We start from the raw sequence: 15,750 nt of genomic DNA, 5'->3' as shown, positions 1-15,750 counted from the left end.
ATTCAGCCTTTAAAAAGAAGAAAATCCTGACATATACTACAACATGGATGAATCTGGAGGACATTACTTAATGAGAAATAAACCAGACTGCATGATCTCGCATGTAGAACGTAAAAAAAATGATCTCTTAGTAACAAACTGTCGAGTGATATTTAACAGGGCGTTGTATATCCAGAAAGAGGAAATGTTAGTCAAAGGTACAGAATTTCAGTTATAAGATAAATGTTTCAATGATACCATGGCGACTATAGTTATAATAAAGTATTGTACACTTAAAATTTGCAAAGAGAGTAAATCGAGTAAATCTCAAATGTGAAAAGTAATATGTGATATTATGAATATATTCATAAGTTGATTGCAGTAATCACTTTATAATATATGCATGTATCAAAACATCATGTTATAGATACCTTAAATACATATAGATTTTATTTGTTGATCATATATAAATAAAGATGGAAAAATAATATTGTTATAAATAATCCCTTTACATAGTTTTAGAAAAAGCAGAGGTGGGATTATCAAGTAATGTTAGGGACTGGTTGTGACTTCTATGTTTTCAACTGCTGATTAATTTATCAGTTCAAGAAAGATAATTAAGCAGCAATTCAGCGTGTCCGAGGGAACTATTTTTCAGGATGCATGTGTCCTTTGCTTTGAAAAGATTAAAATGGGGTTAAGGAGATGAATCTCAGGCACAAAAAAAACAATGTGAGAACAATACAAGACAGTGTATAATCAAGTACTAAATTGGGCAGTGCAGACAATACATGTTATAGGCATTCAGAAAAGGGAGTCTGTGTGGGTTGAAGTAGTTGGGGAAGATCTCCCAAAAACCATGGGTTCTGATATGATCTTTAAGGGGATAACAGGGTTTTGAGATGGTGCATTTGGTACCTTGCTTTTTGTCCTTAGTATCAGATATGTTTATTCCACTCTTTTTTTTTAAGATTTATTTTTTCATGCATACAAGAACTTGGGTACAGGCCAGACATGTGGGGGGTGAGAGGATTCACCAGAGACAGAGTGGGGAGCAGAAAAGCAGATTGACTGAAATACACCACTGAGGGGAGCAGCGGGTGAGTCAGGAGAGGTCTGCTGCGTCATGTGGGTAGCTCCCTGGCTGGGGATCGAACTCGTGCTGCAGTGGTGGTGGAAGCTTTATAGGTTGCTTAAAAGCCCCTTGTGCCACCAGGGAGGCCCACATTCCACTCTTTCTAATTCTATTAATAAGAATCTGTAATTATCTGGAAGGTTATCACTCTTAGATTTTTTTTCTCTTTGTCCAGAACTCCATAGATATAAACTTTTGACACTATAAATGTATTAGAAATAGAAGCTCTTTAGGACTTTGTAGGGTACTGAGTATTTGGGGGGAATTTAAAGAGATCTTTGTTACTATGTTTTTCTAAATCCACATTTACTCTCAGACTGTGTTCAAGTAGTTCTTCATAGGCCAGTACAACATCTTTTGAGGTTGCTCAGCTGACAAAAATTTTTGAGAGTAATTTTTGTTATACCAGCAATGTGGGGTGTGTTCTTCTGGCTATTAAGAGACAGGAGCTAGAAGGTAGGTAAGTTCTGTATGAGACACTCCCACACAACAAATAATTGTCCTTCACCATCTGCTGTTCAGCATCTCACTGGATATTCTTCTATATTAGAAACCTAAATAATATTCCCTGACCTAACTCCATTATACATATTTAACACAAAACATTTCTTACATGACGTTACAGTGAAATTTTCAAGAATACAAATTTTCTCATATGAAATTGTCCATTATTTTCCTCCAAACTTTTACTATGACTTTTCAGCAGTCCAAAGTATTATGTCATTGACAGTGATACTGCCTGAGATGTCTGAATAAACAACTCTATATGCCTGTGTCTGTTTATGTGTTGCTGTTGATGGAGTTCTGCATATTTCCACTGCAATGCACTTAAAAAAATTCAACTTAAACTTATTTCTTCTTTACATTATGTTGTTTTGATTTTTAAAAACCTATGTAAAAGCATGTGTGTTACTTTTTCAGTATGATAGTAAATGAGACATTTAAAATATTTGTATGTAAATGAATTATGTCTCAAATGGTTAAAGCACTGTCTAGGCACTGGGATCTTGAGACATTTGCTATGGGCTTTGGAAAATAGAAGATTTAATATTAGAGTCCCACCTATAGCTTCTGCACAAATCTGAATAATTCATTTAATCACTGTGCCATTTTCCTCATTGGATACAAGGGAGTGAGGGCAATGTCTTTAAAGGTGATGTGAGGGCTCAAGCATTAGAAGGAATTTATTTCGACTTCATGAACTGAGCAAGAGTAATTGTAGACGTGAACAGTGGTATGTATGTCAGAGGATGCTCAAATCCATGGCATGAACACTGCACAGTCTTACTGGCTTATTAAGTTTAGTGTGGAGTAAGTAAGATAGAACATTATTTTAAAAAATAGAGACATTGTTGACTGAATTTATTTTTATATGAATTTTTAAAGATAATAAGACATTAAAAAAATTCCATTTTGTTCCTGTATCTCCAAGAATAGTAAATGCATATTCTTCTGTCTTTGGGGATATGTTGATAGAAAATCCTGAGGTCTGAAATGCTTTATAATTTGTAAATCAGTTATCATTAGTTCAGGAAAACTCCAAGGAAGATGCAAAAAAATCTCTATAATATTAAATCAATTCAAGCATTAAAATGAGATGACCAAAATCCTTCGATTCCCTTCCAAGGCTGACTGGAAATCCCAGGGAAGTCCTAGAGTCTCAGTAAGCCCCTGAGGAGAATCTTCCTCATTTAGAAGTGAGGCAAAAGAAATGACCTCATCTTCCTGTCTCTCTCCTTGCTTCTATCATTTCAGTCTTCACACAACACACTCGCATTGATTAAATTTACTATGTATGAGGCACTAAGCTAAGCAGTTTATACATTTTATTCATTTGTGTCCTAACAACATCTCTGTGAAGTAGGTTTGTTATCTTTATTTTAGAGAAGAATGAGCTGTAGTGGAGAGAGGTTATGTAACTTGCCCAAAATCACACAGCTGGCAAGTGACAGAAGAAAGGATTTAAACCCAAGTTGTAGCTGCTATATATTTTTTCTTTCTTTTTTTCACTCTAAGAGTTACTAAGAGGAAAAGGATTTTAAGTTCTAAGATGTCATACGGTCCCTTGCTCAACTGGCATCTATTCTAGTCTTGAGCCGCCACTCCGTCATGATCTCATTTGCTCCTGTAGTTATTGTATCTATATCTTCTCTATGCTTTCCCCTCTGAAGTGAATTCTTCTACCTGTACCTTGGAGTTCATTTATATAAATTTTGTGGAAGTCTTAGCTGCCAGTATCCTCCTTCTTATAGGGCAGTGAGTCCAAAACCTCAACAGTTAACAAAAAGCACACAAACATACCAAAGTTACTTTATCAAACTTACACTATATAGAACAAACTTATTTTTTAAATGTATAGCAGTTTTATTTATTTATTTATTTAATTGAAGTAATCCTGCTATACCTTACTATATGTGGCTTAGGCAAGCAGGTTTGTGTATCTTACCACATACACCCACCACCAAAGCACACATAGTCCTATACCATTAGACCTGCTTTTTCCCCACTTCACCTCCCCCTCTAGTAGTCTCAATTCTGCAATAATATTTCTAGGGTGCATTTTGGTTTAGTTTTATCTGTTCCTTTATTTTGTTTCTCTATCATCCACATATAAGTGAAATCACCTGTATTTGCCTTTTTCCTTCTAACTTATTTCACCTATATAATCCCTTCCTGGTCCATAAATGGCAAGATTTCATCTCTTTTTGCAGGTAAGTAGTATTTCACTGTGTATATACACTACTCATCTATTGTTGGGCACTTAGATTGTTTCTATAACTTGCTATTATAAATAGTGTTGCAATGAACATAGGAGTTCATGTATCCCTTTGAATTAGTTTCTGCATTCTCTCAATAAATACCAAGGAGTAGAACTGCTGGATCATATGATGTATCTATTTTACGTATTTTTAGATACCCCCCCTACTATTTTCCATAGTGTTTTTTTTTTTTCTCCATACCCTCACAAACACTTGTTGTTTCTGTTTGTTGTGATACAGGATGATCTCATGGGAGTGAGGGAGTTTTGCACGTAAGAGTGTATTGTCCAAAATTTGAATCATCTGCCCATATTAACAGCTATCTGCCCTTATTATTTTTAAATGTTGGAATTGCATATTGCTTCAACATTTTTAAAACATTTTACAAAAACTAGGTTATATTGTAAAAAGTACATTTGGGCTGCTGTAATGATGTGTGGCTTATAAAGAACATAATTTTATTGCTCATGGTTATGGAGCCAGAAGTACAAGATCAAGGTGCTAGCAGATTCAGCATCTGTTGAGGACCCAGGGATTAATGCCAGATATATAGATGTCCCCATTCATACATGCTCATCTTGTCACTTTGTCCTCACCAGGACATGCAACTTCTTTTATAAAGGCAATTTAGTCACCTCCTGAAGGTCTCTCCTCCAACTACTATTACATTAGGGATTAAGTTTCATATATCAGTTGGGGGGTACTCAAACATTCAGCCTATAGCTATACTCATTGTGAAGTAGAAAAGAAAAACCTACAAACCAGGCTCTAAATTCAGTGCATAGGTGAAAGTCAACAAATCAAGTTTGATAGTTAATTTTTCATTTGAATAACAAAGTAGTTGACAGTGTACTTAAGGCCTTAAGAAGAAGATATTATTCATTAAGATTATAAGCATTACAGAGAGATGTTAATAGTGCAAGAAGCACTCAGGAATTTAATCAAATCTGGGATCCTCAGATTCTGTCTTTCATGTCCTGATCCTCCCCCTGACCTGTGCTCTCTGAATGTAATAATGGACAAACCCCTCACAAGGCTCAAGTATTTCCTACCTGCTTGTGTCATTTTTCTCTCATTTATTGAGAAAATAAAGTTGGATGAAGAGTTAATTGTGGATGAAGACACTGTAGTATATAGAAGGTTTTAAAGAAAGATGAAAGGGAATATTTTACTTTCCTCCCAAAGTCAAGTCCCAATCTTCAATGACCGACACTATTCAAAATTTTACACACACTCACAATTATATATAAAAAATATACCCAAAGATATAGACTCATACTATATAAACTTTTTAGCAATCTTATTCTTTTTTAAATTTTTTTAAAGATTTATTTATTTATACAAGAACAGGGTACAGTCAAAAGTGCGGGAGGGTGAGAGAATTCACCAGAGCCAGATTGGGGAGCAGAACAGGCAGAAGGACCGAAGTACACTGCTGAGGGGAGCAGCGGGCAGCAGGAGAGGTCTGCGCGCCATGTGGGACCCTCGCCAGCGGCCGGGACGAACCTGCACTGCAGAGGCTGCGGGGAGCTTCATAACCCAGTGCTCAACTGCTGCACCACCGGGGAGTCCCGCCACTTTATATTCTTTGCCTAATTTTTTGATTCAGCTTTAATATTTTTCTCATAGTGACCTATGAAAGTTCTTTGACATTTAAGGGAACTTCCCATTGAATAGGTTGCAAATATTTTCCCAGTTTTTTATTTGTCATTGTGTATATTTAGCCACATAGAAGGTTTTTTGTTTTCATGTAGTCAAAATTGTTTATATTTTCTTATATGGCTTCAGACTTCTGCACTCTGATATTACGTAAAACCGAAACCAAATCTATATTTTCTTCTAATATTTTTGGGTTCAACTTTTATATTTAAATCTTTAATTCAGTTAGACTTTTTGATGACAGAATTCATCTTTAATCTTCTCAATGACACGTGAATTAAATATTAACCCCCTTTGTAAATCTCCATTTTCCCTGTGAGAAAGCAAAGAAAGGACCTGACACGGAAGTTATTTTCTATGATTACTTGCTTCTGAACTTATAAGTGTGTGTGTGTGTATATATATATAGAGAGAGAGTGGGGGGGGCTATATTTATTATCCTGCTTCCAAAAAACACCTGTTATACTTTCCTTCTACAATAGCAAATGTTATTCTTTTAGCAGGTACACTATCCTGTTGAAACATTACCTAAAAATAGAAACTACTTTTTACTGGGAAGTTGTCAATGTAGCTAATGTCTCATTTACTGAGTCTATAAAACAAGAATATTAATGCAGCTAGCCTTTCATAGCACACTCAGGAAAACTGAGCTGAATGTCTGCAGGTATTGCTGACACCTGTGCTGGGAAGTTGTGGGATTTTATGTGAGCCTCAATGTCTAACAGCCTTTCTTTAGAATGTACACACATCCACACTATATCTGAAGTCCAGTCAGACTCCTCCATGATTGCTTTCCATGTGCTTTATCACCTGTAAAATCATTTTTGTTTAATCCATGCCAGTAAACTTTTCTGAGTTTGCAACATTTACTAGCTGTTTGTCTCTGTCTCTGCTGGGTCATTCCAATACCCTAGTGTCTATTAAAATAATAATAATGAAGTTAAGGTTTTTTTCCCCCAATTCCTAGTGGAAAAAATACCAGTTGAAAAAAAAATAAATCCCCCAAGCCCCCAGTGAAGAAAAGCATTTTAAAATTCTCATGTATTTTTCTGTGGCATTGAGTTGCTATGTTTAGATTAATTTATTGGAAAGAGCTGCGGGAAATGTGACCTGCCATGACCTCAGGAGAAGAAAATGTTATTGACTGAAATACTAGGTTCTGCATTTAAAGTCATTAATGAAAGTTGTGGAATGGTGAAAGTTGGGGATTTGTATCAATTTTTAATGTCCTGGAAGTCACTAGTTGTGTTGCCAGTGCTTGCAGTGTGTAATCACCCAGACTTATATGACAGAAGGAACTGGGAATCAAATTAAGAGGCTGCCTTCTTTTACATAGCTGAAGAATCTCCAGCTTAAGACAAGATTGCCTTTTTCCTTCTAAAAAAAAGGCACAAACAATGACATCCCAAAATAGCTATTTAGTCAGAACTGACGACACTTTCTGAATGCTTGTCATTAAAAGGGAAATAGAAAATCCTGCGTTGCTTCCTCCTTTATTTTCTCTCTTAAATACCTTGCTTTCTCCTGAAGCTGCTTCACCTCATTGCCCAGAAGAAATGTCCAGTGGCTCTGACAGTGCCTCAGCACCACTGCAGGCTTGAGAGGGGAGGTGGCTTATGCAAAACGTATTAAAGAAAAATCCTAAAAGTCAATGCAGCTTTTCTAGTGAGTTTATGCTGATCTTCCCTGTTGCTGTAAGCTGATGAGGAATGTCGTGGCAAAGATATAACCACTCTTTTTCCTCCCACTATTTTTGCTGCAGTGAGTGAGAACTGTTCGTTTCTGCTTGCATTTTGCCAGATAGTTTTAGAATTCTAGCTGAGCATTAAGGCTTCCTAAGGCTGGAAATGAGTTTAGAACCTTAAATTGGACTTTGTCCTTTTGGCTACCTGAAAACTGCATTCATTTGCAGCATCCGGTACCTGGCAAGAATGACAACAGACAGTAGGTCTGATAGTGATTTTGAATTATTTTTTTCCTCTTTTGGATTCATGAAAACAGAAGCTTTATTTTTCTCTCTTGCTCTCCCCCTTCCAGAGCCAGCTGAACATATTACATTCAGCAGCAGTAGCTACTGAATCTGGAGTGATCTTATCCCCGGGAATTTTCTGTCTTTATTCCAATCCCATCCTCTATTATTGATTGTCATTTAGCAATAAAGCTTACTTTTGGAAAATGGAATGTGCTGCTTTGTTAACGAGCCTAGCAACTTTAGATATCCATGGAAGATGAAACTGATGTTACAGGACAGGGAAGTAAGAGGTAGCGAGATTTCTCAGTCATGTAACTGCAGATCACCCCAGAAGAACCCAGTTTACATTTTAGGGGACTTTATGAGAGAGAGTGATCCTTTGGTTGGTCCTTTTCCACCCAGAAAAGCAGAACGAGACATGTTTGCAGTGATTGGTAGTATATGCCAAACAGGGTGCTGCATCAGAATAGCCTGGAATAGTGCAGAGCCCATATTAAAGCTCCAAAGGGAAAATGTTTCCTCTTCATTTACAGTCTGTCCAATGCAATCCCATTGTAAAGTATCTAATAGGATAACATCAGGGCTCTCCAGAAATATAAGTAACTCATTGGTTAAATTTCAATTCTTCACCTCCCGCCCCCCTTTTCCTGGGTGAGCTCATTCCCCCTCCCGTTCTTTTTTTTTTTTTTTTTTTTTAACCCAGTGATTTAAAATGCTAGAAGGAAAAGCAACTGAAGTCTTAACTTTCAGATGCTGAATTCTCTGCTAATTGAAATTACTGGGCACAATGCTATATATAGCCAATGAAGAGATTTTGAGCTCTCACTCAGTGCCTTCAAGACATGTCGTTTTGTAGTCAGAGAAAACAGAGATCAATGCATTTTCAAACTGACAGAGGGAACGGATGCTCCTTAGTAGCACATGCCCAGGATCGTGTGTGTGGGGCTTGCGCTGTGCTGAAAAGCTGAATACCGGTCCATATGCTCCTTATTTACTGCAATGTTCTTTGCATGTTACTGTGCACTCCGGACTAACGTGAAGGTAAGAGGAGGCGAGCCGCCAACTGGGCACAATATACATGTTAAAACAGCTGCAGAAAATGTCTACCTTGTGTAGCTTCAGGACTTTTCGGATTGCTGGCTGAGCAGGCAGATTATTACAGGTGGTTGCAAGGGCTTTGTTTTATTGTTGCCGTGCAGCCTCGCTGGGGGAGCATGTTGGAACGCTGCTGTGAAGTGACCTTCAGGTTTAACTGTTTGTAATTCAGGTTTAAGCTCACTCTTGGGGGCTGGGGAGGGGGGAGGAAAAGATGAAAATTATTTAGGTAGGCCAGAACCAAGAAATTAGAAAAGATATAAAGCTGTACAGCATGCTTTCGATTAGGATTTAAAGTCTTTCTTTTAAAAAGTGCTATGAGCTCCCTGTGTTCCTGCAGCTTAATTGTTTTAGAGCTGGGATTCAAAATTAGTGGCTCTTATGGTATTAGGATGTGATCTGTGGGATACCTGGACATCCTCTTCGTATAAACAAATTATTATAAGTGGAATTTGATGATATTGATCATGCAAATTCTCACTTCTAGGTGGGTTGCTCGCTTCAGTTTTGTGGGCACCTCTGCCCTGGCATTGTCGCCCAACTGACATTCACTTGCTGTAGAGCTAATGAGTCTCTGAAGTTGAGCCTAAGTTTGGGAGATTTAAGGCTTCTTAAGGAAAAACTGCAGGTTTTCTGACACCGTGTTCATTCAGCACTGAGCCTGACAGACAGGCCAGCTGTGGGATTCCAGTTGCATAATTTAAGTGAATTACATCCTCTGTTTGCATTTTTTACTTTGAAGGAAGTTCAAAAAAAGTGAATGCCATTCAGAAAAAAATTGTAAAAGGCTGTTAAGACTTAGTACCTGAAATAGGGATCTTAAAAAATAAAGTCAAGGTAATATGTTTCTCTTTTTATTTTACTGGGGAATATTTTAATGTGGGTACTAAAGTTTCATCTGTGTTTATGAGTTTTATTAAAGAATTCCCTACTCTACCACTTTTCAAAGCCCTTTTGTTTTCTATTTGAAATTCAAATAGGCAGCATTTATGTTTTGATGGCCAGTTCTTTTACAACTACAGCCTGAAAGTATTCTGTAAACGTTTTGCAGAGTTCTACAGATTTTAGTTTTAACTACCTTTGAAATTAACTTCAGCATCATTTTCCCCCGTGAATATGATGAATTTAGTAAGTGACATAATAAAGATATTTTGAAACATTTAGAGTGTTCCCAAATTATCAACTTGGATTTCTCCATCACCATCTCCTCTTCCAAATTATGGGTATGACATGCATTGTTTTGTTTGCTCAGTAAATTGTAAATGTGTTTTGCTCCTCATCTTTTTTGAAAGAGAAAAGTGTTCTTTATTTTTTTTCATACTAAGTGCCATACATAATTTAATGAAGAGATAACAATTGTTTTGACATTTCATTGTTATATTTGATAAATCAAGAAAACCCCAGCCCAAAGTTCCTTTTATATGAGTTTTGGGGAATCCCTTTTTTCACTTTGAGCTACTAAGAGTTGTCTCTTGGGTTTAGATTATTTTTTTTCCACTTAAATCATAAGTAAAGGAATAAAAAGACTTTTAACAGCAATAACTAAAATAAATTCAAATGACATTTGATAATTAATTTTTAGTACTTTGACCAAATTATACTGAGATACAGACACTTCTGATAGATTAATCCATAGAAACTCAGGTCATGTATGTTGTTACAAATAGCATATATAATCTTGCTTTGAGTAGTTTGACTTTAATTTTTTAAATGCATATCACCTTTCAATAATTAACTCTTGCACTTTCTTGCATATGTTAAAATTTTCTTTTAGGGTTATCTTTGCCTTTTGTGATAGCAAGATTTGCAAACTAGTTTGCAATTCACTTGTGGTCTGATAGTTTACCCAGTTGGAGCAATAAAATCTTACTTGATATATTTAATTTCACTTTTTATTATATTAAATTTTAAAGGTCTTTGATTTTATTTCTACTATGCCCAGAATTAATTGTTTGCTTGGTTCTTGTTAAGTCTCCTTTGTAGTGTATATCTTCTCCTCTGTCATGCTTTAACATGATTGGTGTAGTGATCCAAAATTATTCAGGTGGTTAAAATTCAAAGGCAAGAAACATATCTTGTCTGTTTCTTTTCTGCAATATATAGACCATTAAGGGCACACTCTTTCATTCTAGATTTTGGTTGTTGTTAATTGGACCTATGTAATTCAGTATAGTCATAAAGATTTTTTGAGAGAAGTATGCTTTAATGTAGCTCTTTTTTTTATGTAATAAGTCATTAAAACTGGGATACAAACATATACACACAGTCACATTCAGAAAGAGTCCCATGGGTCACAATTGATTCAAAATGTTGTCTTTTAAGCATTTTTGAAGATAATTATAATTTAAACACTAAGCTAGAATCTAGGAAACTTAGATCAATAGGAAACAATTCTTGCTTTCAAGAAGCTTCCAATCTCAGAAAGGACAGAGACATACAGAGACATATAGAGAAGTGGTTTGCAGTGTTACAGGGACATTGTGGGGCAACCCTGACCAATTTTAATGGATTGGTCAAGAAAAATTTCACTGTGAAATCACCTCTGAGTGAATCTTGACAGCTAATGGAGTTTTACAAAGCAGCCTGGTGTGAGGAAGGCATAGCTTGCAGAGTGAATAAAAGGCATGGAGTTAAGAAGTACAGCACTTTGAAGAATGAGCTATAAATAGTTTAAAATAAATGGAGTATGGGGTTTTACAAGGCTTCATAGTGAAATAATAGGGTAAGCAAAAATAAGTAAATGGGAGCTAAAACCTATGTTATAAGAAATGACTGCATAATCAACACAATCTAAATGTTTAGAAATTATTACTTTGCCACCTATTTCTAGAAAGACACCTTCTGACAGAGTAAAAAGAAATTAAAAGTTCTAACCAAGGATTGTTATTTATGGTCTGTGTTTTCTTGTTAGTTTTAAGTTGTTTGAGTTTGCTAAACATATCACACTGGTTGGGTTTATCTTTTAACTTTATAAAAAAATATGATTAGAACAACTTAATCTGAGACTGTTCACAGAAAAAGGATCAAGTTGATCATCCTGTTTGATAATAGGTTTATAGGAAGTTTGTTGTACCAAATGAGTTGCCTGTGTCATTTAGTATGTGGGATTGGCTCTATTTTTTTTTTTTAAGTAACATTGGATTATAACAATACATACCTTTCAGGTGTGCATAAATGAGACACAACATGTATATTTACTACATTAAGTTCATTGCTAAATGTCCAATTTTAACTTTTACCATACCATGTCTCCATTTGCCTAATTTACCTATTTATTTCACCCCCCCACCTTTTCTGGTAACCGCTAATTGGTCTTAAAGTCCCAAAATTTATTTTTGTTATGTTTAACTCATCTCTCTGTTTTCTCTGTATAGCACATCTAAGTGGCATCATCCAGTATTGGTCTTTCTCTGACTTATTTCAATAAGTATAATCCCCTTCATTCTATCCATGTTATGGCAAATAGCAAGATCTTATCTTTTTTTTTGTGGAACTGGAAGGGGTTATTTTCAGTGAAATAAACCAGAAGGAAAAAGATAAATATTGGATGGTGTCACTTATATATGGAATTTAGAGAAACCAAACAAAGGATCAGTCAAAGACAAACTGTAAGACTGACCCTTGAAAGCAGACCGTAGTTCTAAGACATTCAGGAGGGGAGGGGGTGAATATGTCTCTTTGAATTAGTATTTTAATATTTTTCAGGTAAATTCCCAAAAGTGGGATAACTAGATCACATGGAAACTGTGTTTTTTTTTTTTTTTTTGGGGGGGGAGGGGTATCTCCATGCTGCTTTCCGTAATGGCACACCACTTTACAATCCCACTAACAGTGGATACATGTCCCGTTCTAGGCACACTGTAGTTTCTTGCCTTTTGAGTAATAGGAAACAGCTCTATTTTAAAGTGAAACCTTTTGCTAAATAATTTTGTGTTCCTCCTCTCATTATTTCCTTCTTTTTATCCTTCTATATGTTTACGCACAAACCACAATTGGTTCTTGTTAACTGAAATGAAAATCTTAGTGATAGGCAAAGAGTTTATTAGATATTTGAAATGAGGATTTGAACTAGAAATAGTTGAGCAGTTTTTACTCAATGAGAACTGCTTTTACAATTGTAAGTTTGATTTTAGTTTTTATATACTTTGTATACACATGTAAGGGGAGAAAAGGAATAGTGAGTCATTGGTTGTAAAATGCAATCACTCTTTATCTGGGACTTCTGATTTTAGTTTATAGGTTTAGATCTGTTGATTTCCTAAGTTATTATGAACTATGGAAATGTCGATGCTGTCTGTGTGCCGAGGATGGCAAATGATGGGCTTTCATCATTTTCATTATCTTCCTGTCTGATAAAGGATGCATAGGTACCATTGTTAAAATTTTCTTTAACTGGCCCTTTGGTCATTGATAGAGGCTAAAAAGTTGTCTTACTTGCAGGCATCAGATTCCTGAATGGCTGGTACACAAAAAAGACACTTATTCTGACATTACGCCTATGTAGATGGCTTTATCCTCTTGTCTGCTAGACCGTAGAGGGGCAGTGGGTGCCAGAATGTTCAATGAGTCTGCAATCTTAAGTATAAATGGAAAACATTAGACCCATTTTACAGATAACTAAGGTAGAGAGAGAGTATGACCAGTTATTCTCCTCCATAATGTGTCAAAGCAAATATTATTATAGATCAGGTTCCTTGACCCTGGTATACTATTCATTCTAGTAAATTGATTATAACAATACCCCATAAAGCAGGAATTCTACTCTTTTATTTTTTAAATTCCTTGAGTTTAAATATGAGAATATTTTAGAAAGAGTATAGCGGAATGTTTTTAAAGTATGGTCTTATAGGATTCAAAAAGATTTATGTTTGGTTCTGTCTTCCCACTTATTGCATGGGAACATTTTTTGTACAAGAAATCTTTAAAAAAAAAAAAAAAGAAACCTTTTTAACTACCTGAAATATCATTTTGTTCCATCTATAAGATTGGGATAATAATTATTCTTATCCTTTATAAGGATTATGTGATATAAGGCTTATGGATACTATAAAAATGTTCTTCACTATAGTAAATTAACTAATAATTAAATAAGGTAGAGGCCACCAAATAGGAGTCAGACTTCTGAATTTCCTTCAATAAGAAACATGTTAAGAAGTTCCAGGAATCGAGCCTAATTGTTAAATATCTATAATTAATGAGAAACATTCATATATAATATAACCTTTCCCAACCGTATTGCCATTATTAACCACACATGCTCATTGGCTAACATATAATGCCTCAGAAGCAAGACTTTCAGTTTGTTTTGTTTCCCTCTGGATCATCAACATCAAGAATAATGTCTCATATGTAATAGGTGCTCAGTAAATACTTGTTAAATAATTGCATTAATAGAGTCCTAAATTTCTCTTTATTACTCATTCAACTCCTTCCTAGATTTATTTTAACTCAATTATTTCAAAGGAAAGAAAAAAGTCATAGATTTTAAAGTAAGACAGGCTTGGATTGAATACTGGGTTTGGTAATCACAAAGCTGTCACACTCTCTCACATACACTTTTGGACTGCACAGCTAGGATGTAGAGTTAGGTTTGAAGGGATCAGTAATTCAAACTAAGACAATCTATTGGATGCCTAAACACTCTAGAATTCAGACATTCATAATTCTCATTTATATTGGGCCTATTCTGTGAAGTTTCTCCTTTCCAAACACCCCACTCTTTTCTGCCTCTGAGCATTTACCTGAATTATTGCTTGCAATGAGAACTTCTCTGCATGGCCATACTTGTTTAAGTTCCATTCTTTTGTTTAAGAAATAGAAGTTATTTCTAGCCACACTAACTCCCTTACTTTACCCTCATTTAATTGAATAAGTAATTGCTCCATCATCCCTAATATAACTCTTACATTATTTTCTATTTTTGTGTTATATTGCTAGTTCATTTTTGTTGTTTAAGTATTGCCCTCATCCCAATTAGATTTTAAGTACTTTGAGGACAGTAACTATACATTAGCTTTTAAATGTTCTTCCTTGTATTCTGTTTATATTTTAGAATTTAAAAAATAATTGATGGACTGATTGAAAAGGAAACTTGCAGAAACTCTGTCTCCTTATGTTTCTGATGCCTACTCTTTGCTAGATTCCCTGTTAAATCCCACACAATGATACTTTTAATAAACATATTATTTATTGTAGGCAGGGCTTGGAGTCATGAATCACAATGTGTGGATAGTTTGTGTAACACTTATGTCTCATCCAAATCAGGGGTGGTTCCTCTCATGGTTCCAAATGAATACTTACCTATTTCAGGATGCCAATACTGTTTTGTTCCCTAACTAGGTCCTTCTATCATGGTCTCCACATGGTTCTAAGCCTACTTAATATATTTGACTTAAAATACCTAAGTTACTTAATATATTGGCTTTGTAGTTTCTATTGAGGCTCTTTAAAGCTTTTAAAAATAATGTAAGAAGTTAAAAAAGAAAAAAAAAATCAATACTAGTTACCTTTTGTCAATCTCTTATTACAAACCATGAACTCCATCAATGATTTTGCACATATTCTCTCAAAATTCTTCCAGTGACCTCTAATGTAAGCATTATTATCATTATTTTATAGATGAAGGAAATTGAAGTTTAGGAACAAAAATAACTTGCATAATATTATATAGCTCTTAGATGCTTACTAAGCCAGTTTTAAAATCAGGTATGTTTCATGCTAAACCTTTTAATTGCCTTCCTAAATAGAAAATATAGATATGTGATTATACTACTATGTCACAGATGCATAATCAAAAAATCAGAAATTAAATAAACAATAAAATTACATATATTTTATAGAGTATGACTTTACCATTCCTTTTCTTGGCTGTTTTCTAATAAATGATGGTCAGAGTCAGAGGATGAGGCTTTCTTCTATATTCTACATTTATTTATTCTCTAAATATTTAATGAGCATTTATTATGTGTCAGGCACTGGCTTAATTGCCATAAAACAGACAACATTCCTTACCCTTAGAGAATTTAAGTTCTAGTAAAGTAGGTGTACAATAAAAAAAATACTTACGAAAAATGCATACATAGTAAGTACTGATTAATACTAAGGAAAAACAAGCAGGCAAAGAATGTTGGAAATGTGAATATGGAGAGGGT

At 35.1% G+C, this 15,750-nt stretch overlaps 1 protein-coding gene across 6 annotated transcripts in view; it reads left to right on the top strand.

Moving 5' to 3' along the window:
• Positions 1-15,750, top strand: part of DLG2 (discs large MAGUK scaffold protein 2) — a gene marked incomplete at both ends in the record, with an annotated part of 1,956,162 nt that overhangs the window by 567,491 nt on the left and 1,372,921 nt on the right. For 3 of the 6 annotated variants that reach the window (XM_084247141.1, XM_084247160.1, XM_084247159.1), the window contains one exon: positions 8,504-8,545. The exons of the other annotated variants lie outside the window; for them this stretch is intronic. In XM_084247141.1, the coding sequence (XP_084103267.1) occupies positions 8,504-8,545 (42 nt within the window). Of the gene's footprint in view, positions 1-8,503; positions 8,546-15,750 lie in introns of those variants that run through there. 6 annotated transcript variants of the gene reach the window in all.

Source organism: Talpa europaea (genome assembly GCF_964194135.1).
Source record: "Talpa europaea genome assembly, chromosome: 1".
In the NCBI taxonomy this organism is placed as follows: Eukaryota; Metazoa; Chordata; class Mammalia; order Eulipotyphla; family Talpidae; genus Talpa; species Talpa europaea.
This window is presented reverse-complemented; position numbering and strand designations above follow the sequence as displayed.